General features: G+C 53.2%; 1 protein-coding gene across 3 annotated transcripts; it reads right to left on the bottom strand.

The window, feature by feature from the left end:
• Window positions 1–4,974: 4,974 nt before the first annotated feature.
• Window positions 4,975–21,828, bottom strand: LOC123401451. Of its 3 annotated transcripts, XM_045095268.1 has the most exons (10): window positions 21,052–21,811; window positions 19,278–19,373; window positions 19,108–19,194; window positions 18,806–19,019; window positions 17,605–17,741; window positions 17,330–17,521; window positions 17,184–17,253; window positions 16,969–17,101; window positions 5,888–5,941; window positions 4,975–5,317 (listed from the first exon to the last, which is right to left on the bottom strand). In XM_045095268.1, the coding sequence occupies exons 1-10, from the start codon at window positions 21,069–21,071 to the stop codon at window positions 5,310–5,312; spliced, it is 1,011 nt and encodes a 336-aa protein (XP_044951203.1). In that variant the 5' UTR covers window positions 21,072–21,811; the 3' UTR covers window positions 4,975–5,309. The 3 variants fall into 3 exon arrangements, with proteins under 3 accessions (XP_044951203.1, XP_044951202.1, XP_044951204.1); XM_045095267.1 differs by having other exon boundaries at window positions 19,278–21,814; XM_045095269.1 differs by lacking the exon at window positions 17,330–17,521 and having other exon boundaries at window positions 19,278–21,828.
• Window positions 21,829–22,489: the final 661 nt, after the last annotated feature.

Here is a 22,489-nt window from a genome sequence, read left to right as displayed (position 1 = left end):
AATGCATATGAAAGTGACTAGAATAGTGATGCATGCTTCCTTCTTCACACATGCATCATATTGATTGTTGCATTATGTTTTTCCGGTGTTCATTAGCTGTTATCTTATCTTGGGTAGCATCGGGAACGGAGAGTGAGTACGTGGATTCTAGAGAGTACGTGCAGGAAGAACAAGAGCAGTTCCAAGCTGAAGACATCACAAGCAAGATGACCGTGACCTTGACACCGTTTCTAGCTTGTTATGCTTAGAATCACGTTTCCTTCGTTACATGCTTGCTGCCTACCACTTGATATAAATGCCACCTGTCTTTGCCATGAACCCCAAACACCTCCCGGTCCTAGCAAATATTGTTTGGCTAAGTAGGCTTGCTCAACCTCTAATGGATAGCTTTGCTAGTTGCAGGTGCCAGTTGGTCCATGTGATAACATGGGCATTTTGATATCATTATCTTTAATGTTAATTAATTAATACATCTATATACTTGGTAAATAACGGAACGCCTAGCCTTATGTCGGGTAATTTGTTCCGTTGTTGTCGCCTTAGTTTTGGCTACCGGTGTTTGATTCCATAACTGATCGCTCCTAACATGTTTGGGGTTATTATGGGGACCCCCTTGATAAATCGTGTAGTGTTAAGGCTTGTCTGGCAGGACCCAACATTGGTTTTAATCTACTAATAACTTAATAATAAAATGCATAGGGAATAGCTACCCCGAGGAATTAATCAACAACCCGGGCCAGTGCTCCTCATGAGTGTTGGTCCAAACTAGAGTCATGTGCGGGGCCAAACCGGGGCAATTCGGGAGATTTCTATCAGGCCACTGTACGCTGTGCTCATCCGTCGTGTCCTGAGACTGAGATACGCGGCTCTTATCGGGGTCGTCAACACGTCGGGCAGTCCTGCTAGATTTGTCTTACCTTAGCGATATATCTTGCGTAAAGGAATTCCGGTGAAACTTTGGGTCTCCTCAAAGTTGAGGTTTTCCTCTAAGGAATTCGACGAGATCACGAGTTTCGTGATAGAGGATTACTTTGCAGCCTGTGACAGTTTGTGATGGACTAGTTGGAGCACCCCTGTAGGGTTTAATCTTTCGGAAAGCCGTGCCCGCGGTTTTGTGGCAAATGTGGATAATTTGTTAACATCCGGTTCTAGACAACTTAAAGTAACTCTAATAAAACTGCCAACTGTGTGCGACTGTCTCTTTCAGAGATCGTTCTCTGATCGAGAACACGGTGAGGTTATGTCTGACGTAAGTAGGTGTTCAGGATCACTTAGTGATCAACCTAGTCTTCAATCGCTCTCGTAGACCACCATATTGACTACTCTGATCATCGTAAGGTAGCCACCATATATGCTTAGGTTGCTGCAAACCCATACACTTATCCTTCCTCACCCATTAACTTGGCTAGATTCGATACCAAGGTCATTCGATTGCTGAGTCCCCGTGGCTCACGGATTACTACAAACACCAACAGGTACAGATACGTCTGACGCAGGAGATCCTGATGACAGCCAGCTGAAGTGGGAGTTCGATGAGGACTCTGGCAGACTGTACATGAACTATCCGGAGGACTGAGGCCGTGGTCGTGATCGTGGGGCCAGCATGCGGGATTTCATAGAATTACTTGTTTCTTGTTGTCCGTAGCGGGACTAAACTATGCTCTGGATAATGCGTGTCTGTAAGCTTAATGCTATACTCTTATCAGATTGCAAGTGTATGCCCTACTTGTCACTCTTTCAGTTATGTAATGTTATGATTATCTCGCTTGCGAAACGTTTAGATGCGCCCCTTTCCCTTTTGAGGCCTCGCCCCCAAAATAGGAAAGGGTCGCATCTTAGTCGTTACAATGCTGCCAAGCATGCCTGGAAAGCATCTAGTTGCGTTGGTCGCCAACAATCTCTCTGTATCAGCTGCAATTGGTTGCCTCAAGTACTCAGGGACAAACACCTCGATCACAGCCTGGCAGAACTTCTACATTGACATCAGACATGTTGTTTCACTCATACGCACATACTCATCCACCAGATCACCTGGAATTCCATATGCAAGCATGCGGATGACCGCGGTGCATTTCTGGTAAGGGGAGAATCCTAGCTTGCCAAGGGCATCCGTCTTGCACTGGAATTATGGGTCATGAGCAACCACTCCCTCTCGGATACGATTGAACACATGCCTTGCCATACGAAAACGACGATGGAATTTATCAGGCTTCAAGAGCGGTGTGTTCGCAAAGTAATCGGCATAGAGCAGGGCCTGGCCTCTCTCCCTGTTTCGGTTCAGGTTGGGAGCACGGCCAGGGAGTACCCCCTGTACCGAGGAAGCTGTCGTTGAATGTGGTCGTGAACCATCACTGCAGCCACCACAATATCTTCATCATCCAATGACGAATCGTCCGATGAATAAATGAAGTGGTGGAAGAAGAACTCATCACCACTGTCCATACCTTTGTGGGCAAAGTGTCGAACACCTTGTGGTCGTGGTGGCAAAGAGGTTGCGATGATCACCTGATGCAGGGGTGGTTGGCGGTCGGCTACTGGCTGCTCTGAAGCACTCGTCGGAAGCCGTCGTGGTCGTTGTGGTACGTCGCATGCGGTCGTATCCACGTTGTCGCCGGCTACGACGGTGACGGCCAAACCTCCTCCGATCGACGCCTAAACTACGGCGAAAGCGCGGGCGTGATGGCGGCCATGTCGAGACGTAGTTTGCTATGGACGGCCGGGGGCTGAGGTGGCCGGAGAATAGCGGCGGCGCTGTCGGCGGGGCGGGGCGGGAGAGGGGGTGGAGGCGTTGGAATTTCTGGGAATACTTGTGTCCCCGACACGCGGGCCATGGGCGGACAAGGGCGTGCGGCGAGCGCGTCCGCGCGATGTCCGTTTCCCTCAAACTCGGCGCAAGTTTGGGTCGGGGATGGGTCAAAAACGGACGAAATCCAAACATTTGTCCGTTTGGGTTCGCGCGTTGGACCGCGCTATTCGTCCGTTCTACCCCAAACGGACGCACCCGAACAAGATGGGGTCGCGCGGTGGAGTTGGCCTAAGAGCATCTCCAGCCGTTGTGCCCTCATACGGAGGACGATTTCACTGTTTTGACCCTTTTTACATAGTTTAGCCTCATCTGACCCTGTTTACAAAAAAAATCGAATCTAACCCTTTTCCTACCGTCGCCCGATGTGGCGCAGTAGGGTCGTTTTACTCTGCTGCCCCAAAGGAATCATCCGCATTGACCCGACCCCTACCGCCACTGTCTGTGGCGGTAGGGTGTGTATGCCAATCGCCACACCCGGTGGCGGTAGTAAAAAGGATTAGATCCGGAAAAAATTCACAAGCAGGGTCAGATCAGCTAAAGTTAGCAAAAAAGTTCAAAACCATGAATTTGTCTCCCTACGAACGATTTTTGCGCGAGATGAAGATTTGCGGGCACTAATTTTGCTCTGGGGGCAAAGTTTCCCAGTCGTTGAGCCCCTAGACAATCTCGCTCTCCCGCCGTTTGACCCACCTCCGTCGCCCCTCCTCCCTCCGACATTGCGGGGTTCTCTGCTTTGCTCGGCTGACTCGTCGTCCGGTGGCGTGTCGTGCCGGGTGCTGGACATAAGGCATCGTTTGGTTAAGGGGGATTGGGAAGGTTTTAAGGGGAACGGAGGGGATTGGGCTAAGCAAACCCCTCCTACCAAATGGGTGCCCGAAGATCTGTGGGGTTTCTGGCCCTCCCGGGGATTTTCCTCTCAAAACCTCCCCAATCACTAAACGAGGCCTGAAGGACAACAGAGGGGCGAGGCAACACTGGCCATGCGACTACTACGGAGAGGCGGGGGCTGCGCTGCACAGCCGCGCTGACGCGGCGCGACCCTCGCAGAAGCACGTGCGCGCGCCGCTCTGTGTCGGGTGTGCGGCACGCCCGGCTGCGACGCGCATGGCGGCTGGGGGAGGCGAGCCGACGTTCCTGTGCGCGGACTACGACAGGGGTGCGAGGGCGTGGTGCGCGTGCCCATGGAGGGTTTCGTGGGCTGCCCCGCGACAGCCGAGCTCGCCGTGTCGACCTCCTCCATGACGGCGGTGGCGCTGCCGCGTTCAGTTGCGGCCTCGGCAGCGGCGAAGACAAAGAGGATTCTCCTTCTCGTCCTTGGACTACTCCATGTTGGTTGACCCTAAGATGCGCGACCTCTACGTGCCATGCAACCCGTCGAAAGTGGTTGTCTCGGCAGGCGGCGGAGCTTGGATGCCGCGGCGGCACCGAGCTTGTCCCAGACCTGTGCACAGCGAGGCGAGGGCGGCGGCGTGCCGGGCGAGTCGTACTGTGCGGTAATGGGATTGATGGCAGGAGAGAAGGAAAAGAGAAGAGAAGAGGGCGTACTGTGCGGTAATGGGATTGATGGCAGGAGAGAAGGAAAAGAGAAGAGAAGAGAGCAACGCGTGGGGGGGACTTAGAGGAAAAGTGAGGAGAGAGGGAGTGGGAGGCTGGCGATGGGCCAAATAACATGCAAAACAGTCTCTCTCTCTCTCTCCTTCCCAGCTGCCCCTGAGGATCCGACGCTAATCGAGCTTGTGAGGGCACGAGTGGGACTTCTTTCGTCCGCCCGCACCAAAAGAGTGCTCCTGGGGGACGGCTGGAGATGCCCTAAAGAAACAAGACGGGAAATTTGAAGAAGCAAGCTTCTCCTCTACATACGGCTTGAGAAAAGGACATTTTCTTGCATACGGCTTGAGAAACCTATTAGGTCCCCAATGTCAGCCTCTCCTTCTACATTTCTCTCTTTTATTGATTTTTGATGAGTGGCATCATGGTTTCACGTGCTAATTTCTCTCAAGCAAAGGCCGTTCCTAATCTCCAAATAGAATGCTAGAGGATATATCATCTATTCTCCAGGCACCACTTCTGACCATGTCTGCCTAGGGCACCAACCAGACAAGCAAGCAATGAATCCTGCCTTTTCTAATTTCGAATAAATAAGTAAATAGACAAAGGAAGAAAGCCCATGGATCGCCATAATATTATTGATCTTTCATGCTCGAGACTGGAAATAATCCTATCGAAAGATCAATAATACGACACCGCAGGAAAATTTGGATGCACGACATTCGGATGCTAATGATAAATTTCAGCAAAGCTGCATCCTCTAGCTTTTGCTCAATTTCAAAACATCCCGGGGAAAATACATTACAAGGGGCTACAACGTTTTGCTGTGTTCCCATGGGGGCGAAAAAGCATGCCACAATATTTTTTTTCAAATGATGTGACCTAATCTGCGAGAAATGATGGTTGTTCTGCAGCTGTATACCTTTCCTACAGAGAAACTGTCATCTGGAGTAGTCTATTCACCTGCCAAAACAGAACAACAAAAAAAGATGAAAATAATTCACAGCTCCCACTCTGAGCTTAACACTTGAAAGAAACAATCATTACAACATTCTAATAGGATAAATACTTAGCTATGTAGTTTCATGCGATGACTCTCTTTACAGTGGCATATAAGATATGGTTTTATCCTAATATACTTTTATAGACTAGTTTAAAGCATGATTTCAGGGCTATAGCAGCAATACTACTATGGGTAATATTCTGCTCAACGCACTAGCTTTCTTCCTGCTACAGCATGGGAAAGGGGTTTGAAGAAGCAATGGAGATGTGTCGTGTGCAAATTTCTGTACAATTAATATGGGACGGAGATTGTACATATGTTTCTGGTGAAGTTGAGTTGTAACCGTAAGTCAACACTCGTCACATTGAGAAGCACAACAGAGTCAACACTCGTGGTTTATATTTGCTTTGCTGTTAGAACATAAATAGTGATGATGTGGTTGCAAATAACTTATTTCCATTTCACTTGAAAGGAAATGCGGTGTATCCTGGAACTAAAAAGAAAGGCACATAGAAAGGACAAATGAATACCATAGAAATGAATACCATCACACCCGGTTATCATTTCTCCATGGACGACGAGACCTATTTTAAACAGTGGCAACAAGATCCTGGGTCAGCCAACAGTTTTACTACTATATCGAGAAAAAGGCCAACTTACTGAGCTGGCAATCCTTCTCAGACTAGAAAAAGAGAGAACAAAATATCCAGCCCGATCTGAATAAGAAATTTGTTAACGCCAAAAGAAATTGAGCATATTGACACATCAATTCTATGCAGTGAAGAAAAGGATGAACACATCACCAGCCAGAAGTCCAATCAAGCTCAAAGTTAACTTGCTTGAATGCAGAAGTGTTTATAGAAAAAAAATCAAGACGAAAGATATGAGCAACTGAGCACGGCTTTACACAACAAGTACATTGGTTATAATAGTATACAAAGATATTTATATCTCGAGACCAAATGTAAAGAACTAAGCCCCAGGCTATAGATTTCCAAAAAGAAACAGAGGACCACAAATCCACGAAGTAAGGTATCAACTACTCCCTCCGTCCGGAATTACTTGTCGCACAAATGTATAAAAATGGATGTATCTAGAACTAAAATATATCAGATACATCCATTCCTATGACAAGTATTTTCGAATGGAAGGAGTATCTGTTTAGGAGCTCCAGACTACATTATTCAAGCACCCCGAAACCACACGTAGTAATTTTTGTCACCTAAGATTAGCAACCTTTCTACAAAATAATCATATCACCAATCAAAATTACTTCATCTGTTAGTTCCCACATGGGATGGTGGAACACACCCAACCCAAAATGTGCCTGAAGGCCTGAACAGCAGGTAATGGAAACATCGGATCACAGTAGCAGGAGGGTGGTGGTACGTAGGTGACATGCAGAAGAAATACTGACAATGGTGAGTGCCAGCTATTAACTCCGCCTATGTTGTCTCAGCATAGCCGGTCCCAAGCCCGGGTAAAGGAGGAGGGTTGTGATAGGCGTGGCGAGCCAACGTGAAAAACCCAGCCACTCTTATGGAGATGAAACCCAAAGGAAACTCGTTGGGGCGTAACCCTCTTTGCGACGCGCCACATCGGAACCCGGGTGTGGTGTCAAATGGGCAAGGGCCGGGCCGTCACCCCCTTGGTGGCGCGCCGTATCTTGATCTGGATACGGTGATAAGTGAGCAAGGGTCGGGTCGCCGCATCCTTAGTGGCGCGCTGCACCGACGCCCCGGTGTAGTGAAAAATGAGCAAGGGTCTTCGCATTTGACTCGACGAGTGCGGAGGGTAAGGAAGTTAGCCGAGCCTAGGAGGATACGCTTAGGTAGCTGGAACGTAGGGTCCCTGACGGGTAAGTTACGAGAGCTAGTTGATACGGCGGTGAGGAGGCGTGTTGATGTCCTATGTGTCCAAGAGACCAAATGGAAGGGACAAAAGGCGAAGGAGGTGGAGGATACCGGCTTCAAGTTGTGGTACACGGGGACAACTTCAAACAAGAATGGAGTAGGCATCTTGGTCAACAAGAGCCTTAGGGATGGAGTTGTGGACGTTAAGAGGCAAGGGGACCGGATGATCCTTGTCAAGCTGGTAGTTGGGGACTTAGTCCTCAATGTTATCAGCGCGTATGCCCCGCAAGTAGGCCACGATGAGAGCACCAAGAGGGAGTTCTGGGAAGGCCTGGAGGACTTGGTTAGGAGGGTACCTATTGGTGAGAAGCTCTTCATAGGAGGAGACCTCAATGGCCATGTGGGTACATCTAACACAGGTTTTGAAAGGGTGCATGGGGGCTTTGGCTATGGCATCAGGAACCAAGAAGGAGAAGTCCTGAGCTTCGCTCTAGCCTACGACATGGTTGTAGCTAACACCCTCTTTAGGAAGAGAGAATCCCATCTAGTGACGTTCAGTAGTGGTCTACACTCTAGCCAGATTGATTTTGTCCTCTCTAGAAGAGAAGACAGACACGCTTGCATTGATTGTAAAGCGATACCTGGAGAGAGTGTTGTCCCTCAACATAAGCTTGTGGTTGCTGACTTCCGCTTTAGGATTCGTGTCCAACGGGATAAGCGCGCCAAAGTCGCTAGAACGAAGTGGTGGAAGCTCAAGGGGGAGGCATCCCAGGCTTTCAGGGAGAGGGTCATTAAGGAGGGCCCTTGGGAGGAAGGAGGCGATGCAAACTTGATGTGGACGAGTATGGCGACCTTCTTGTGGAAGGTCGCTGTAGAGGAGTTTGGGGTGACCAAGGGAAGTAGAAGGGAAGTTAAGGACACTTGGTGGTGAAACGATGAGGTCCAGAAGATTATTAGGGAGAAGAAGGACTGTTTCAGATGCCTATATCTGGACAGGAGTGCAGCTAACATGGAGAAGTATAAGGTGGCGAAGAAGGCAGCAAAGCGGGCGGCGAGTGAAGCGAGAGGTCGGGCGTATGAGGACCTCTACCAACGTTTAAACACTAAGGAAGGCGAAAAGGACATCTATAAGATGGCCAAGATTAGGGAGAGGAAGACAAGGGATGTCGGCGAAGTCAAATGCATCAAGGACGGAGATGATCAGCTTCTTGTGAAGGATGAGGCAATCAAGCGTAGATGGCGGGAGTACTTTGACAACCTTTACAATGGAGAGGTTGATAGCTCTACCATTGAGCTAGACGACTCCTTTGATGATACCAGCATGTGCTTTGTGCGACGTATCCAGGAGTGTGAGGTTAAGGAGGCGTTAAAAAGGATGAAAGTAGGCAAAGCGATGGGTCCTGATGGTATCCCCATCGAGGTGTGGAGAGGCCTTGGAGACATAGCGATAGTATGGCTAACTAAGCTTTTCAACCTCATTTTTCGGTCAAACAAGATGCCCGAAGAATGCAGGCGGAGTATTTTAGTACCAATCTTTAAGAACAAGGGGGATGTTCAAAGTTGTACTAATTACCGCGGAATCAAGCTGATGAGCCATACTATGAAGCTATGGGAGAGAGTCATTGAACACCACTTAAGAAGGTTAACAAGCGTGACCAAAAACCAATTTGGTTTCATGCCTGGGAGGTCTACCATGGAAGCCATCTTCTTGGTACGACAGCTGATGGAGAGATACAGGGAGCAAAAGAAGGACCTTCATATGGTGTTCATTGATTTGGAGAAGGCCTATGATAAGATACCTCGGAATGTCATGTGGTGGGCCTTGGAGAAACACAAAGTCCCAATAAAGTACATTACCCTCATCAAGGATATGTATGATAATGTTGTGACAAGTGTTCGAACAAGTGATGGCGACACCGATGACTTTCCGGTTAGAATAGGGCTACACCAAGGGTCAGCTTTGAGCCCTTATCTTTTTGATTTGGTGATGGATGAGGTCACAAGGGATATACAAGGAGATATCCCATGGTGTATGCTCTTTGCGGATGATGTGGTGCTAGTCGATGATAGCCGAACGGGGGTTAATAGAAAGTTAGGGTGTGTTTGGTTGGAGGGATATCCTCCCAGGGACACGGATAACCACTTTTTTCTATGGTTGCCATGCGTTTGGATCTGGGGCGAGGAGGGACACAGTCAACCAGATGCTGGGAATATTCTCCAAAAAAAGGTTTGTGGCCAACCGCCAAAAACGGGCAGGTGGTGGCAACCACTCTGGGGCAGCCGGCGCGGCCGGCGCGGCCGGCGCGGGAGGGCGGCCGGCGCGGCCGGCGCGAGAGGTGGCCGGCGCGGTTTCCCCAGCCACCTGGTTATCCATCCTCCCAACCACCCTAGCCAAACAAAAAAAAGGATAACCCTACCCTTACAACCAAACAAAAAAAAGGGCTATCCCCAGCCACCTGGTTGGGATACCCACAACCACCCTAGCCTATCCCTCCAACCAAACACACCCTTAGAGTTATGGAGGCGGACTCTAGAATCGAAAGGTTTTAGGCTTAGTAGAACTAAAACTGAATACATGAGGTGCAGTTTTAGTGCTACTAGGCACGAGGATGGAGAGGTTAGCCTTGGTGGGCAGGTGGTACCGGAGAGAGACACGTTTCGATATTTGGGGTCCATGTTGCAGAAGATTGGCGATATCGATGAAGACGTGGGCCACCGAATCAAGGCTGGGTGGATGAAGTGGCGCCAAGCTTCTGGCGTACTCTATGACAAGAGAGTGCCACAAAAGCTAAAAGGCAGGTTTTATAGGACACCTATCCGACCTGCGATGTTGTATGGCGCAGAGTGTTGGCCATATTGGTGGTTAAAGTTTTAGAAGTTAGACCAAAACTATGTCCAAAACATCATGTTTTTGTCGACTGGAGGTAGTAATAAAACTTAATAATATAGTTATATGACGAAGATGTTCTCTGAAAAGATACGATGAAATGATATATTAAACGCGATTGAAAGATATCAGACATACTGTCAACTAAACAAATGCACAACAATGATGGCTCCGCTCCGCTCCTGCTCCGCCCCCACGCCTAGCCTAGCCTAACCTCGCCGCCCACCGCCACCGCTCGCGCCAGCGCTCCGCCCTGCTCCTCCCTCTCAGGGCCCGCGTGATGGCCGCCCGCGCCGCCGCCAACCTCGCCGACTCCCGAGAGACCTCCTCCGGCGAGCGCGTCTCCTACGGGGAACACTGGAGCAGCTCGGAGGGAGAGTCCTCGTCGAGATCGTACAGCGACGTCGCGCGCTCGCTCCCCACAGGACTGCCGGCCACCGCCGCCCCCAGGCGCGTCGCCGCAGCCCCCGGACGCGCCGCGCCCGCTCCCCGTCCCGCGGTGCAGGACCGCCTCGGCCCCCGCTCGGAGGTGCGTCGCGCGACAAGTGGGCCGGTGCTCGACGCGGACGGGTTTCAGCAGCCCCGTCGCAGGCACCCCCACCGCCGCCCGCGCCGTGATGCTCCGTCCTGCCCGGCATCCCCGCAGCTCCGCCGCAGTCCGTCCCCGGAGGAGGTCGCCGGCCTCTGTTTCCGTTGCCTCGACCCCAGGCACCACGTGCGCGACTGCCCCAATGACGTCCGGTGCCGCCGCTGCCTCGGCTCCGGCCACGCCTCGCGCGCCTGTGGCGGCCGTCGCGCCGCCGACGCGGCTCGGCAGCCCGCGCGCACGGACGCCGCGCAGCACCGCGCCAAGGACGCCCCCAGGCCGCAACCGCGCGCGCTAGCGGCCGCGGCCGCGCAACTCCCGCCTCGCGTCGTGGTCGCCAGGATTCCACCCGCCGTGCAGCCACGCGCCGCTCCCCCGGCATCAGCTCTCCTCCCGGCTCCACCCGCCCCGTCGGCCGCTGATAGCCCCGCGCGTGTTATCATGGCGCAGACGACGGAGATGGACGATGCGGAGCTCGTCCTTGCCCGCGCCATGGTGGCCACCATCACGGGCAACCGGCCGCGTGCTTCTCCCGCCGAGGTGGCCGAGCTGCTCCTGAGCTCACTGGACCTCGCCGAGGGCGACTTCACCGTGCACGCGCACCACCCAGAAGACTTTCTCATCATCTTCTCCTCCGTGGCCACCATGCGCCGACTCAATGGAGAGCACCTCCTCTGCTCGCCGCGCTTTGCCCTCTCCCTGCGGCCTTGGTGCAAGCTGGCGCATGCCACCGCAGATGATCTCGGGTATCGCGTCGAGCTGGAGCTCCGCGGAATCCCTGCTCATGCGTGGCATCTCTCCGTGGCTGAACATGTGCTGGGATCGAGCTGCTGGATCGAACGGTTGCACCCCCGCACGCGGTCGCGAGGCGATCTCGCCGTCTTCCGTCTGTCCGGCCGCACCCACGACCCCGCAGGCATCCGGCGCGCCGTGGTGCTGGCCATCGTCGAGCAGCTCCCGGCCCGCGTGCCCTCGGAAGTCCCGGCCGTCAGAACCCTGTCCTACCCCGTCTCCATCGAGCTTACCAGGGCGGAGCGCATCAGGGCAGCGTCGGTTGATCTTCAGGCGACCGGAGGGCCGGCAGGTGACGATGCAGGCGAGGGCAGCAGGCGCGGCCAGGGCAATGGTCAAGGACCGGCCCCAGGCCGCGCGCGCCGTCGCGGCCGCAAGCGAAGACGTGCCAACGAGGCGCCGGCCGGCCGTGCGGATGGCATGGCCATCGACGCGCCGGCATGGCGAGTGCGCCGCCCAGGCCGTGCAGACGGTACGGCCATGGCGGCCTCCTGGCCTGACGTGGCGACGCCGCAGAGTGGCCCCCGTCCAGCCAGACTGGGCATGCTGGCCTGGCCCAGGCAGCAGGGACCCACGTACCGCCGTCACCACGTCAACAAAGCAGAGGGAGACCGCGTCACCAGCCTGCAAAAGGGAGGTTCGTCGGGGGCCCGCGCGCACCTACCTGCGCAGCCCTCGGACTGCGGCAGATCGGGCCCATCTTCGGCGACAGCTGGCATGCAACTTGTGGCTGGAGACGCCCCAATCCTCCCTGCCGTTTCAAATCCCCGCGCCCCCACCACGACCAGCGCCATCCCGCCCGAGACAGCGCGTGCCCTCGCACCGAAGGCTGATTCGCTCGGGGCCACCACGGCTTCGGCCGAGATCACGTTTGCCAGCCTTCTGCCGAATCCCCAGCCAGACCTGCAAAACGCGCCGGTCTCGCCTGCTGCCCGGTCGGGCCAAAGCGGCACAACACTCCCCGTGGCGCGGGCCCCGCCTGACGTCTCGGATCAGACGCCGCGGGCCAGCGCGGGCAGCGCGTCGCCACGCGCGGGAACACCCTCAACGCAGTCACCGCCGGACAGCGCGGGCTTCGACCCGTCATGCGCGGGAATCCTGGCCATCACCGCCGTTCCGCCAGATTTGGCTCCTGGGCCCCCGCCCACATGCCAGCCCACAGGGACGTCCACTGCTGTTCAGAACTCCCCTGGGCCAGCCTCTGCTGGGCAGCCCTACCCTCGGCCCACCCCTGCAGCGTCTGGCGAAGCCCCAGGCCGGCATGACCCAGCACCGATTACCATCCTGCAACGGCCCGCTCGTCCAGTTCGTGATGGTCCTGCTGTCGTGCCGCGCGCTTCCGCGCCATGCCGGTTCGCCTCTCCTCCGATCACCTTGCGACGACCTCGCAGCCGGCCAGCACCGGATCCCCCCTCCTGGACGCTGGGGCAATTTCTATCTGCAGCCACGAAGCAGCTCGATGCAGCTCTGCCATCACCAGGAAAGCGCCAGCGACCACCCCTGAACTTCAGCCCACGGCGAGGGCGGTCGGCTTCTGCTCACACAGCGGCGGCAACGCCGCCAAGGGCCGAGAGGCGCGCCCAAGTGCAGATCCTCCGCACCCTCGGCATCGTCGGCATCAACCAGCCCATCTCCGCTGCGGCGATGAAAGCCTACGACGATCTATTTGCCATGCCACTACAGATGTCGGTACTGCAGGCTATCGCGGCCCTCGTCGACAGAGAGATTTCGGCATGCCTGACGGCTGCTCGCAGCGATGCTGCCGCCTGCGCGAGTTAGCGGCGCCGCTTGTCACACATCGAATCCTTGTTCATGGATCACGGCCTGCAGATTGTAGTTTGGAATGTTAGAGGCCTCAACTCACGCGCTAGGCGTTGTGCGATTCGTTCGCTTCTCTGTACCACCCGCGCATCCATTGTATGCCTGCAAGAAACTAAGATGGCTTTGATCTCGTCCTCTGTTGTGCTGGAAACGTTGGGGCCTGAGTTTGATGGGTCAACCTACCTCCCGGCCGATGGCACGCGTGGCGGCATTCTCCTGGCTTGGAAGACCGGGGCTGCCACACTCTCTGACCTCCAGTTCACGCAGCACGCGGTGACTGCGAAGGTGCGCGCGCCCAATGGTAACCCCTGGTGGCTTACCACGGTCTACGGGCCGCAAAGCGACCAGGACAAACTACTATTCCTCCAAGAGTTGCGCGACATTCGCGATACCAACCCCGGTCCATGGATGTTGTGTGGGGACTTCAACTTGATATGTCATGCCTCGGACAAAAGTTCGGGCAATGTGAACCACCGCATGATGGGCAGATTTCGCCGAGTCATCAACGACCTTGCCCTCAAGGAGGTTTACCTCAATGGGCGTCGCTTCACGTGGTCCAACGAGCAGTCCCCTCCCACGCTCGTGCGCCTCGACCGGGTGCTTTGCACCGCAGACTGGGAGGACAGCCATGGCGAGTGCCACCTCCGCTGCCTGGCATCTGTTGTCTCCGACCACTGCCCTTTGCTTTTGGACTGCTCGCCCATGCCATCAGCCCGCAAACGCTTCCACTTCGAGGAGTTTTGGATGCGTCTCGACGGCTTCCACGACACGGTAGCCACGGCCTGGGGATCGGTGTCTGACCCAGACCCCTTCAGACGGCTGGTCCGGTGCATGCAGGCCACGGGTCGCGCCCTCACGAGCTGGAGCGCCAAGTCCACGGGCAACATCAGGGACAAGCTCGCCATCTCCCGCGAGCTCATCCTGCGCTTCGACCAAGCCATGGAGACCCGCACGCTATCCCCCCCGGAGGACTGGCTGCGCAAGCACACCAAGCTTTCCTACTTGGGCTTGGCCTCGCTTGAGCGCACGATTGCCCGACAGCGTGCTCGCATCTCCTCCCTCTCGGACGGCGACGCGAACACGAGCTTCTTCCACAGGCAATGCACATATCGTCGTCAGAAGAACAGAGTGTACAGCCTGCTCATTGATGGGCAAATGATCAGCGAGCACGACGAGATGGCCCAGGCGGCCTTCGCTCACTTTGATGGGCTGCTCGGCACAGCAGCCGACCGCACCCACACGCTAGACTTCGAGCACCTCATTCAGCCAGCAGACCTCTCTGCCCTAGAGGTGCCGTTCAGCCCCGACGAGATCTGGGAGGCTGTGAGGCGCATGCCGGCGCACAAGGCACCAGGGTCGGACGGCTTCACCGCGGAGTTTCTGCGAGCGTGCTGGAGCACCATTAAGCAGGACGTGTTTGAGGCCTTTGAGCAGCTCTATGCGCTGAGGGGGCGTGGATTCCACAAGCTTAACCAAGCTCTGCTCACCTTGCTGCCAAAGCGCGCCGATGCTCACAAGCTTGGTGACTACCGGCCGATCTGCCTGATACATATTGTGGCCAAGCTCTTTGCGAAGGTCCTCTCCTTGCGCTTGGCACCGATGCTCGACGGCCTGGTGAGCCGCTATCAGAGCGCTTTCATTGCCGGACGTACCCTCCACGACAACTTTATCCTAGTCCGGCAATCTCTCAAGCTCCTGCACCAACTGGGCGAGCCAAGGATCATGCTCAAGCTCGACCTAACCCGGGCCTTTGACTCCATATCATGGCCCTTCCTCTTCGAGGCCTCGCGCCAATATGGCTTCGGAGCGAGGTTCCGGGAGTGGCTGGCCATCCTCCTCTCCTCGGCCAGCACCCGCGTCTTGCTCAATGGCGTGCCGGGACCCCCGATCTGGCATCGCCGCGGGCTCAGACAGGGCGACTCGACATCCCCGCGGCTCTTTGTCCTGGCCGTCGACATGCTCAGCCGCCTCATGCAACGGGCGCTCCAGACCGGCATTCTCCGGAGATTGCACCCCCGACGCAACATCCCGGCTATCTCACTTTACGCCGATGATGTGATGCTGTTCTGCCACGCCTGGACCGACGAGGTCCTTGCCGTGAAGGGCATCCTAGGGGTTTTTGGCTCCGCCTCCGGCCTGCACGTGAACTACGGCAAGAGCTCTGCCACTGCGCTTCATGGAGATGAGTCGACCGCCGAATCATTAGCGATTCTTGGCTGCCAGACGGCGGCTCTGCCCATCACGTACCTGGGTATCCCCCTCTCCACGCGCCGCCCCTCTGCGGCTCAGATGCAACCTCTAGTTGACAAGGTGGCCGGTCGCCTCCCTTCGTGGAAGGCATGGCTCATGAACAAGGCCGGGCGGCTGGAGCTCGTCAAGTCCGTGCTTAGCGCCATCCCCATCCACCAAATGCTGGCCCTAGCGCCCCCGAAGAAAACCCTGAAGCAGCTTGAGAAGATTCAGCGCGGGTTCTTATGGGCAGGACGCGAGGCCGCCCACGGTGGGCACTGTCACGTGAACTGGCGCCGGGTATGCCGACCGCTTGAGTACGGCGGCCTGGGAGTCCGCGACCTTGAGCGCACAGGGCTCGCCCTTAGGCTCCGCTGGCTATGGCTCTCGCGGACGGACTCTAGCCGCGCATGGCATGATCTGGGCCTGCAGTTCACCCCCGAGGAGCACGGCCTCTTCTATGCCTCCACCTCCATGCAGATTGGAGACAGTTCGACAGCGCTTTTCTGGGAGGACCGATGGCTCCTCGGCCTCTCCATCCGCGAGCACACGCCCTCGCTGTACTCTTGCATTCCCAAGCATCGCAGCAAGTCCCGGACGGTGGCCCAAGGCATCGCCGGCAACGCTTGGGCGAGAGACATTCACGGCACTCTTGGCCTTCAGGAGATTGGGCAGTATCTCCAGATTTGGCAGATGGTGTCCAGCATCACCCTTTCCTCAGAGCCGGACACGCTCTCCTGGAAATGGACAGCCAGCGGCAGCTACTCAGCCAGTTCCTGCTATCTAGCCACCTTTCACGGGTCCATCACTTGCCGGTCCTGGAAGCTGATCTGGAAGGGCTGGGCCCCTGCGAAGGTCAAGTTCTTCCACTGGCTCGCTAATCAGGACCGCTGCTAGACTGCCGAGCGCCTTGCTCGCCATGGCCTAACGCATCACCCTCGGTGCCTGCTCTGCGACCAAGAACCGGAAACGATACAACATCTGCTGCTCTCTTGCCCATTCGCGAAGCAGACTTGGCACGGGACCATGTCTTGGCTGCGACTCCCGGCACCGGTGCCCGACCAGGACGCCACGCTTCAGGACTGGTGGATGCGCGCTCGCGACGCCACACCTTACCCGCTCCGCAAAGCGCTGGCCTCGACTGCGCTTCTCGTGCCTTGGATGATCTGGAAACATAGGAACGCGTGTGTATTTGATCATGTAGCATCATCGCTAGTTGAGCTCGCTAATGCGATCAAGGACGAGTCCAGGAATTGGGCGAAGGCAGGGGCCAAAGGGCTTAGGGTCACCCTGCCACCCACCTGGGACGTGCATTGATCCGGCTGTAACACCTCTGTACTAGCCTCTTAGGAGGTTATTCCTCTCTCTTTTCAATACAATGAAACGCAAAGTCTTTTGCGTTTTCTCGAAAAAATAAACAAATTTGACCATACTGCCACAGACCATTCATGGCTGCCTGCTTGACTTCTTTTGCCTCCTTTATTTGACAGAAGATATTATTAGCTTCCTCATTGCCAGCGATTTCCCCTCCCATTGTTTTAGCCATGTCATTGTGTCTTTCTTTTAGCTCCTTTTCCTATGAAACAAGAGAAAACTGCTGATCATTAATGTAAACCAAGTGACTTGACCACAAAAAAGGGAACTTATCAACTAAATACCTTCTCAGTTGCAACACGGATCTTTTGTCTAGCCACATAATCTCTACCTTCAATCCTGGTCCTCAACTTTCTGAAAAAGATACAAGATAATTAATACGACAGTAGTAAAGTGAATTACTTCAGCACATATGGTAGCCTGTGCTTACTCAGATGATAATGCCTCATCACACAGAGAATTCAGCACATCCAGCTTACGGGAAGGGGACAAATTTTTATATCCAAACAGCCCATGGCTTAAGCACTCAAGGGTGAAATCTTTTGCGTGTAATGTCGAGTCAGTGATATATCTGCCGAGTTTTCTTATCCATGCATCCCCATGTCTTGGATATTTTAAAGGCCTTAAGAAAGGAAAATTTCCATTTAGTCATTTTTCAACTACATGCACAAAACTAAAAAGAGATACAAGTTGGAGTATACTTACTTGTAATTGCCATTTTCTATGACAGACAACAGGTTTGCGTGAAGCTCAGCAACAACTGAAGACACCTCTCGGAGTTGACGATCTCCAGTTATGTCTTTGACAATTTTTTCTGCTTGCCCCTTCGTTATTTGGAAGATCTGTTTAAATCATTTTGTACATTATTCTATATATAATACGAAAGAAAAGGTCTCCAAAACCAAGCAGGCAGCTAAGAACTGGTAAACATTCCAGCTATGGAAATAAAAACCAAGGTTGGTGCCAGATTATAAATACAACGCAAATAAACTTTCTTTAGATTACTATAAATTGACATATCATAAAGAATATGCCCCTCAAGTTGATGATCTGTTTTGTGTTAACAACACAAAAATAATAAGAACATGATTAAGATTCTAGACCTCACCAACAACGGAATTTATGAGCTCAGCAACAATCTCAGAAAAACTCACTAACCATAACTAGTTACTGCAAAGAAGATTTAGAAATGGGGAGTCGATGCATCAATCAATGCAACACCAAATAATTTCTAATTTCTGCACTAGCACATCTATTTAATATGTGTTCATTCTCACACTCAAAATTGCTCCACAATACTTGTTCGAGATAGAAGATGGATTTAAAATAATTATGACACTTTCTGGAGGTAGATGAAATCAAGCATACAGATCATTAGAGATATACCAAGTGGGCACTTGCATAGACATGCATCATTATCAGAAATATTCTTAAGCCCTTAAGGCCTTGTTTGGTTACTAGAAAATCAATCCCCTAGTGGATCTGATCCACAAGTGGATTAGGTTAACCCCCTCCTGTCACCAATCCCTGACGTTACTCCCGTCCTTTGTCGTGGATTTGTTCCACGAGTCGATGACGATTACTTTTTACCCCGTGGATTGGAGTGGAAGCGGATGGATCGACGGGTGAAAATTCCACGTCCATGCAAAACCAAAGGAGCTCTTGGGCCGTGCCGAGGAACTATTCCACGTCTGGGCTAATACACGTGGGTTATGGGGAAAACCCAGCTGACACACGTGGATGAGAGTCAAACCAAACAAGGCCTAAGACATCTTAAGTCACAGCGATGATTTGCACGATGCCAAATTGTCAAAAATGTAGATGCATATGTGATGCTAAGGAGATTTTATGGCAGAAGTGTAACTAACACATGATAAAAAAAATACTATCTGCTTTCCGTAACTACCTCGCCAAATGAGCGACAAAACTCCAAAAATTGAATGGCAGCACCAACATCTTCAGGCTGCATCTCTACACCTGCAATGCAATTCACAAGAGTACCCTTGGGTACGACTATTTCATCCTTGCGAGCAACGGTGCTCTCAATTCTCCGCGGGTTGCCCTTCAGTCTCTTGACAGCATGGACCATTGGCCCTGCCGGCTCCTCCCCTCTTCTCTTTCTGCCAAACAAAAACAGATACCGAGATATATCAACAACAGCAAAAACCTATAATCCCTCATGACAAGCATCAGCTTCGGATGGCTCACTTGCACTTGCTGCAGTTGCAGTCATTCCTGCACTTGGGGCATTCCCAGGCTTCCTCCTTCAACACCTCATCCGCAATCAAAGGGTACCTGTTAAATTAAGAGAACATCAACAGACCCATACAAGATTGGCTACCACAGCCTCTAAGAAAAAGCAGATGACATTATTGTACCTGTTACATATGCAATTCTTGCAGTATCTGAGACGGCACTTGCCATTCTTCTTGAACCCTCTGCAAGCTGCCGTGAGCCCTGTTTTTCTCTCGGCACTGAGGAATAGAAACACAGAAGAGATGAAACGAAGATACATTGAGCAGAAGCGAGAGGGAGCAGGAGCTACGTCCGGATGGATCCAGTTCTGTTTTTTGTTCAGGATTTATGGCATATAATCCGGGTGGACAACTAGAAAGGATAAAAAGATCTTACATGATTTTTTTTAAGGAAAAAAGATAATGACAACAACCCTAAGTAACTTCAGACCAATTTCCCTCCTTGATTGTCCAATGAAGTGGGTTACTAGAGTTGCAGGATTACATTGAAGTTATCATAGATTTCTCGGTCACTCGGTCAGGAAGTTGTGTTAAATGCATCCTGTCTTAACAAAATCAGATCCATGGCATAAAGGATTCTTCAGTCGTCTCCCCTTGTTCTTTCCCCTCTCCTCTCTGATCTGTGCGGTTCTTTGATTTGGTGTTTGTAAATCTTTTAGATACCATCCAAGTTTTTGGCTCGACGTTTTAACGAAAATCAAGGTAGGGGCCTCCCGTCCCGAATTTGCTTTTGTTTTTCAACAAAGCGCAAAAGCTTTGCGTCTCGGTGCAATGGAAAGAGTAATTTACGTGTGCCACTGCTAAATGGACATTACACAGATGCATCAACTACACGACACTAACCTAGATGCCTTCCATACCCATGTCCATGACACTGCAAACCAGGAGAAACCTTCACTACCAGGACAATGATTCCAGTTCTGCAAAGGGCACAACTAGGCCACCAGGACAGACCTGCAGCCGAAATGCCCACGTCCAGGACACCGCAAACCAGGCGAAACCTTACATGTCCAACTAGACCTGCAGCTGAAATGCCCAAGTCTGCGGCAGAACCCACAGGCCTACCTCCTAAAGCTGCACCCAACACCGAGATCCATCCGGTCCCAAACCAGAGAGTCAAGGCTCCAAAACGAGATCTCCAAGAAATATAGACGGCGATGGTGCCCGATCCAGCAAGCCAAATCTGAGGTTTTTACCAGGAACACGAAACCCCGGTGTGGGAGAGGCGCTGAAACTCCACGCCGACGCCTCAAAGGAAAAAAGACAAGGCCCTCAGACATCAGCGTCGCCAACCCTGAAAGGCAGGGCTATCGCCCGGACCAAGGGACCTCATCACCACAACCAAGCACCGTTCATCCTCGCCTCGAGCTCCCATGCCAACCGCTTCCATTCAGACCTCTAGCCTCACCAGGACACCCGTCGGCAGCACGTCAAGGCCACACTCTCACCATGCCCACGGCGGGGAGACAAGCCGCCTGAGAAGTCACCCCTAAGCTGCCAAGCGGCACAGGTGCTGCCATGGCAGGGGCCACCAGCAGAACTGCAGAACTGCGCACGGCCATATCAGAGTTGCATTGCCAGCGCACAGCTGGAAGTCTGGAACGCCAAGGCCCGCCATTTTCGGTGGGCGCCCGGCGCAACGCACGCTGGCTGCTCCCACCACCGGTGGAGCCACCCGTCGCCGCTGCAGCCCTGCCGAGAAGCGCCTAGCCAACCCACCGCCGCCATTGACCACCACGAGGCATCCAGAGCAGCAATACGGGGACGGCGGCGAGGAGTGAGTCGAAGGTCCAAGAGTGTAGCTAGGGTTTGCGATTGGGTATCGCCTCGTGAGTCGGCCTGGCGTCTCCTGAATTCTCTCAGGAAAAAATGGCAAAGGGAGGAGGGGAGCTCTCACCTGGTGGCAGATCCAGACATCCTCGGCGCCAACGCCGACCGTCTCCAGGGCAGCGCAGTCGCTGCCCTCCGCAGTGGCCACCATGCCACCGGCGCCGTTGCCCTCCTGGGCGACGACCTCCACACGGACGGCGCGGTCACTCTGCGGGGCGGCACTCCTCTCCGCGTCGCCGTCGCGGCCGTCCCGGGTCAGATCTATCTCCATCGGCTACTCTGACGAGGCTGCAGAGCCGGCGAGGAGATGGCGCTGGGTATTTCGCGTGGAAACTAAGAACTCGAACTCCGTGTCTGGAAAAATGGGGATCCAAGTCGAAATAATCTGGAGCAGGGGTGTGAAAGCCTCCGATTTCCCGTGTTGATGGAATTGGAAGGTGATTAACGCGACGAGATTGGAAGCGGGGGAAGAGCGGGGAGGAACTGTCCATGGCGGGCGGCGCTCGTCCGAGCGGAGCGAAAGTGGGAAGGACACTCGAGTATTATTAACTGAACTACTGAAGCCCCTGGTTAGTTATCAGTAGCTCCTTTTTCAGGCAAGCCCCCCCGGACCAATTCGTAGGCCCAGAGCTCGTTTCTCACTGATATATTCCGCCGTCACGGCGGTGCCGGACTCCGCCGCTGACCCGAGCTCGAAGACCACCGCGTTCGGCTGCCGCTGCGGCCACACCTCCGCCTCCGCAGCGGATGCCCACGGCGAAAGTCAGTTGCTGTGTGTACGGATAATCTCCTAGTAAAAGTCAGTTGCCGTGTGTACGGGAGCACCTCGCATTAGATGCGCCTGCGCGACCTCGACCGTCGATCTATGTCGAATGGGCAACATGTCAAAGCGTTATTTCGGAAATGTTAGGGGATTTTCTTCCAAAAATCCATGCTGGATTTGTCTTTTTTATTTCCATTATGTATTTTGAATTTTGATTTAAATTTTTAAAGATTGTACGTTCATGTGATGTGAACATCCATAATTTTTTGGGAATTTTATGAGATATTTAAATAGATATTTTGAAAATGGGAGCACCTAATGTGAGGTGTTCCCTCGTAACACTAGATATTCACCCTGTGTATCTCAGCGTGTGTTCTTAGGACATGTACAATACATAGCTTCAAGGTGATTTAAATACATATTTTGAAAATGGGAGCACCTAATGTGAGGTGTTCCCTCGTAACACTAGATATTCACCCTGTGTATCTCAGCGTGTGTTCTTAGGGCATGTACAATACATAGCTTCAAGGTGATTTAAATACATATTTTGAAAATGGGAGCACCTAATGTGAGGTGTTCCCTCGTAACACTAGATATTCACCCTGTGTATCTCAGCGTGTGTTCTTAGGGCATGTACAATGCATAGCTTCAAGGTGATGCCCTGTATATCATGTAAGATCGAATGCCAGAAAAGGTAGGTTTGAATAAGGAAGCGGGATCCTATGCAGGAGTCGGGTACTTG

This window comes from Hordeum vulgare, chromosome 6H (genome assembly GCF_904849725.1).
Source record: "Hordeum vulgare subsp. vulgare chromosome 6H, MorexV3_pseudomolecules_assembly, whole genome shotgun sequence".
Lineage (NCBI taxonomy): Eukaryota > Viridiplantae > Streptophyta > Magnoliopsida > Poales > Poaceae > Hordeum > Hordeum vulgare.
Note: the sequence above shows the minus strand (reverse complement) of the source record. Positions and strands in the feature narration are given on the sequence as shown.

Bases quoted from the DNA above. Each gene is read 5' to 3' on its own strand.
- LOC123401451 (XM_045095267.1), bottom strand. From the start codon at position 19,414: ATGTATCTTCGTTTCATCTCTTCTGTGTTTCTATTCCTCAGTGCCGAG. The intron at 17,254-17,329 runs GTAAGCACAGGC...TATCTTTTTCAG, and splicing joins GATGAGGCATTATCATCTGA to AAAGTTGAGGACCAGGATTG. The intron at 5,942-16,968 runs GTCTGTGGCAGT...TGTTTAAAATAG, and splicing joins CAAGCAGGCAGCCATGAATG to GTCTCGTCGTCCATGGAGAA.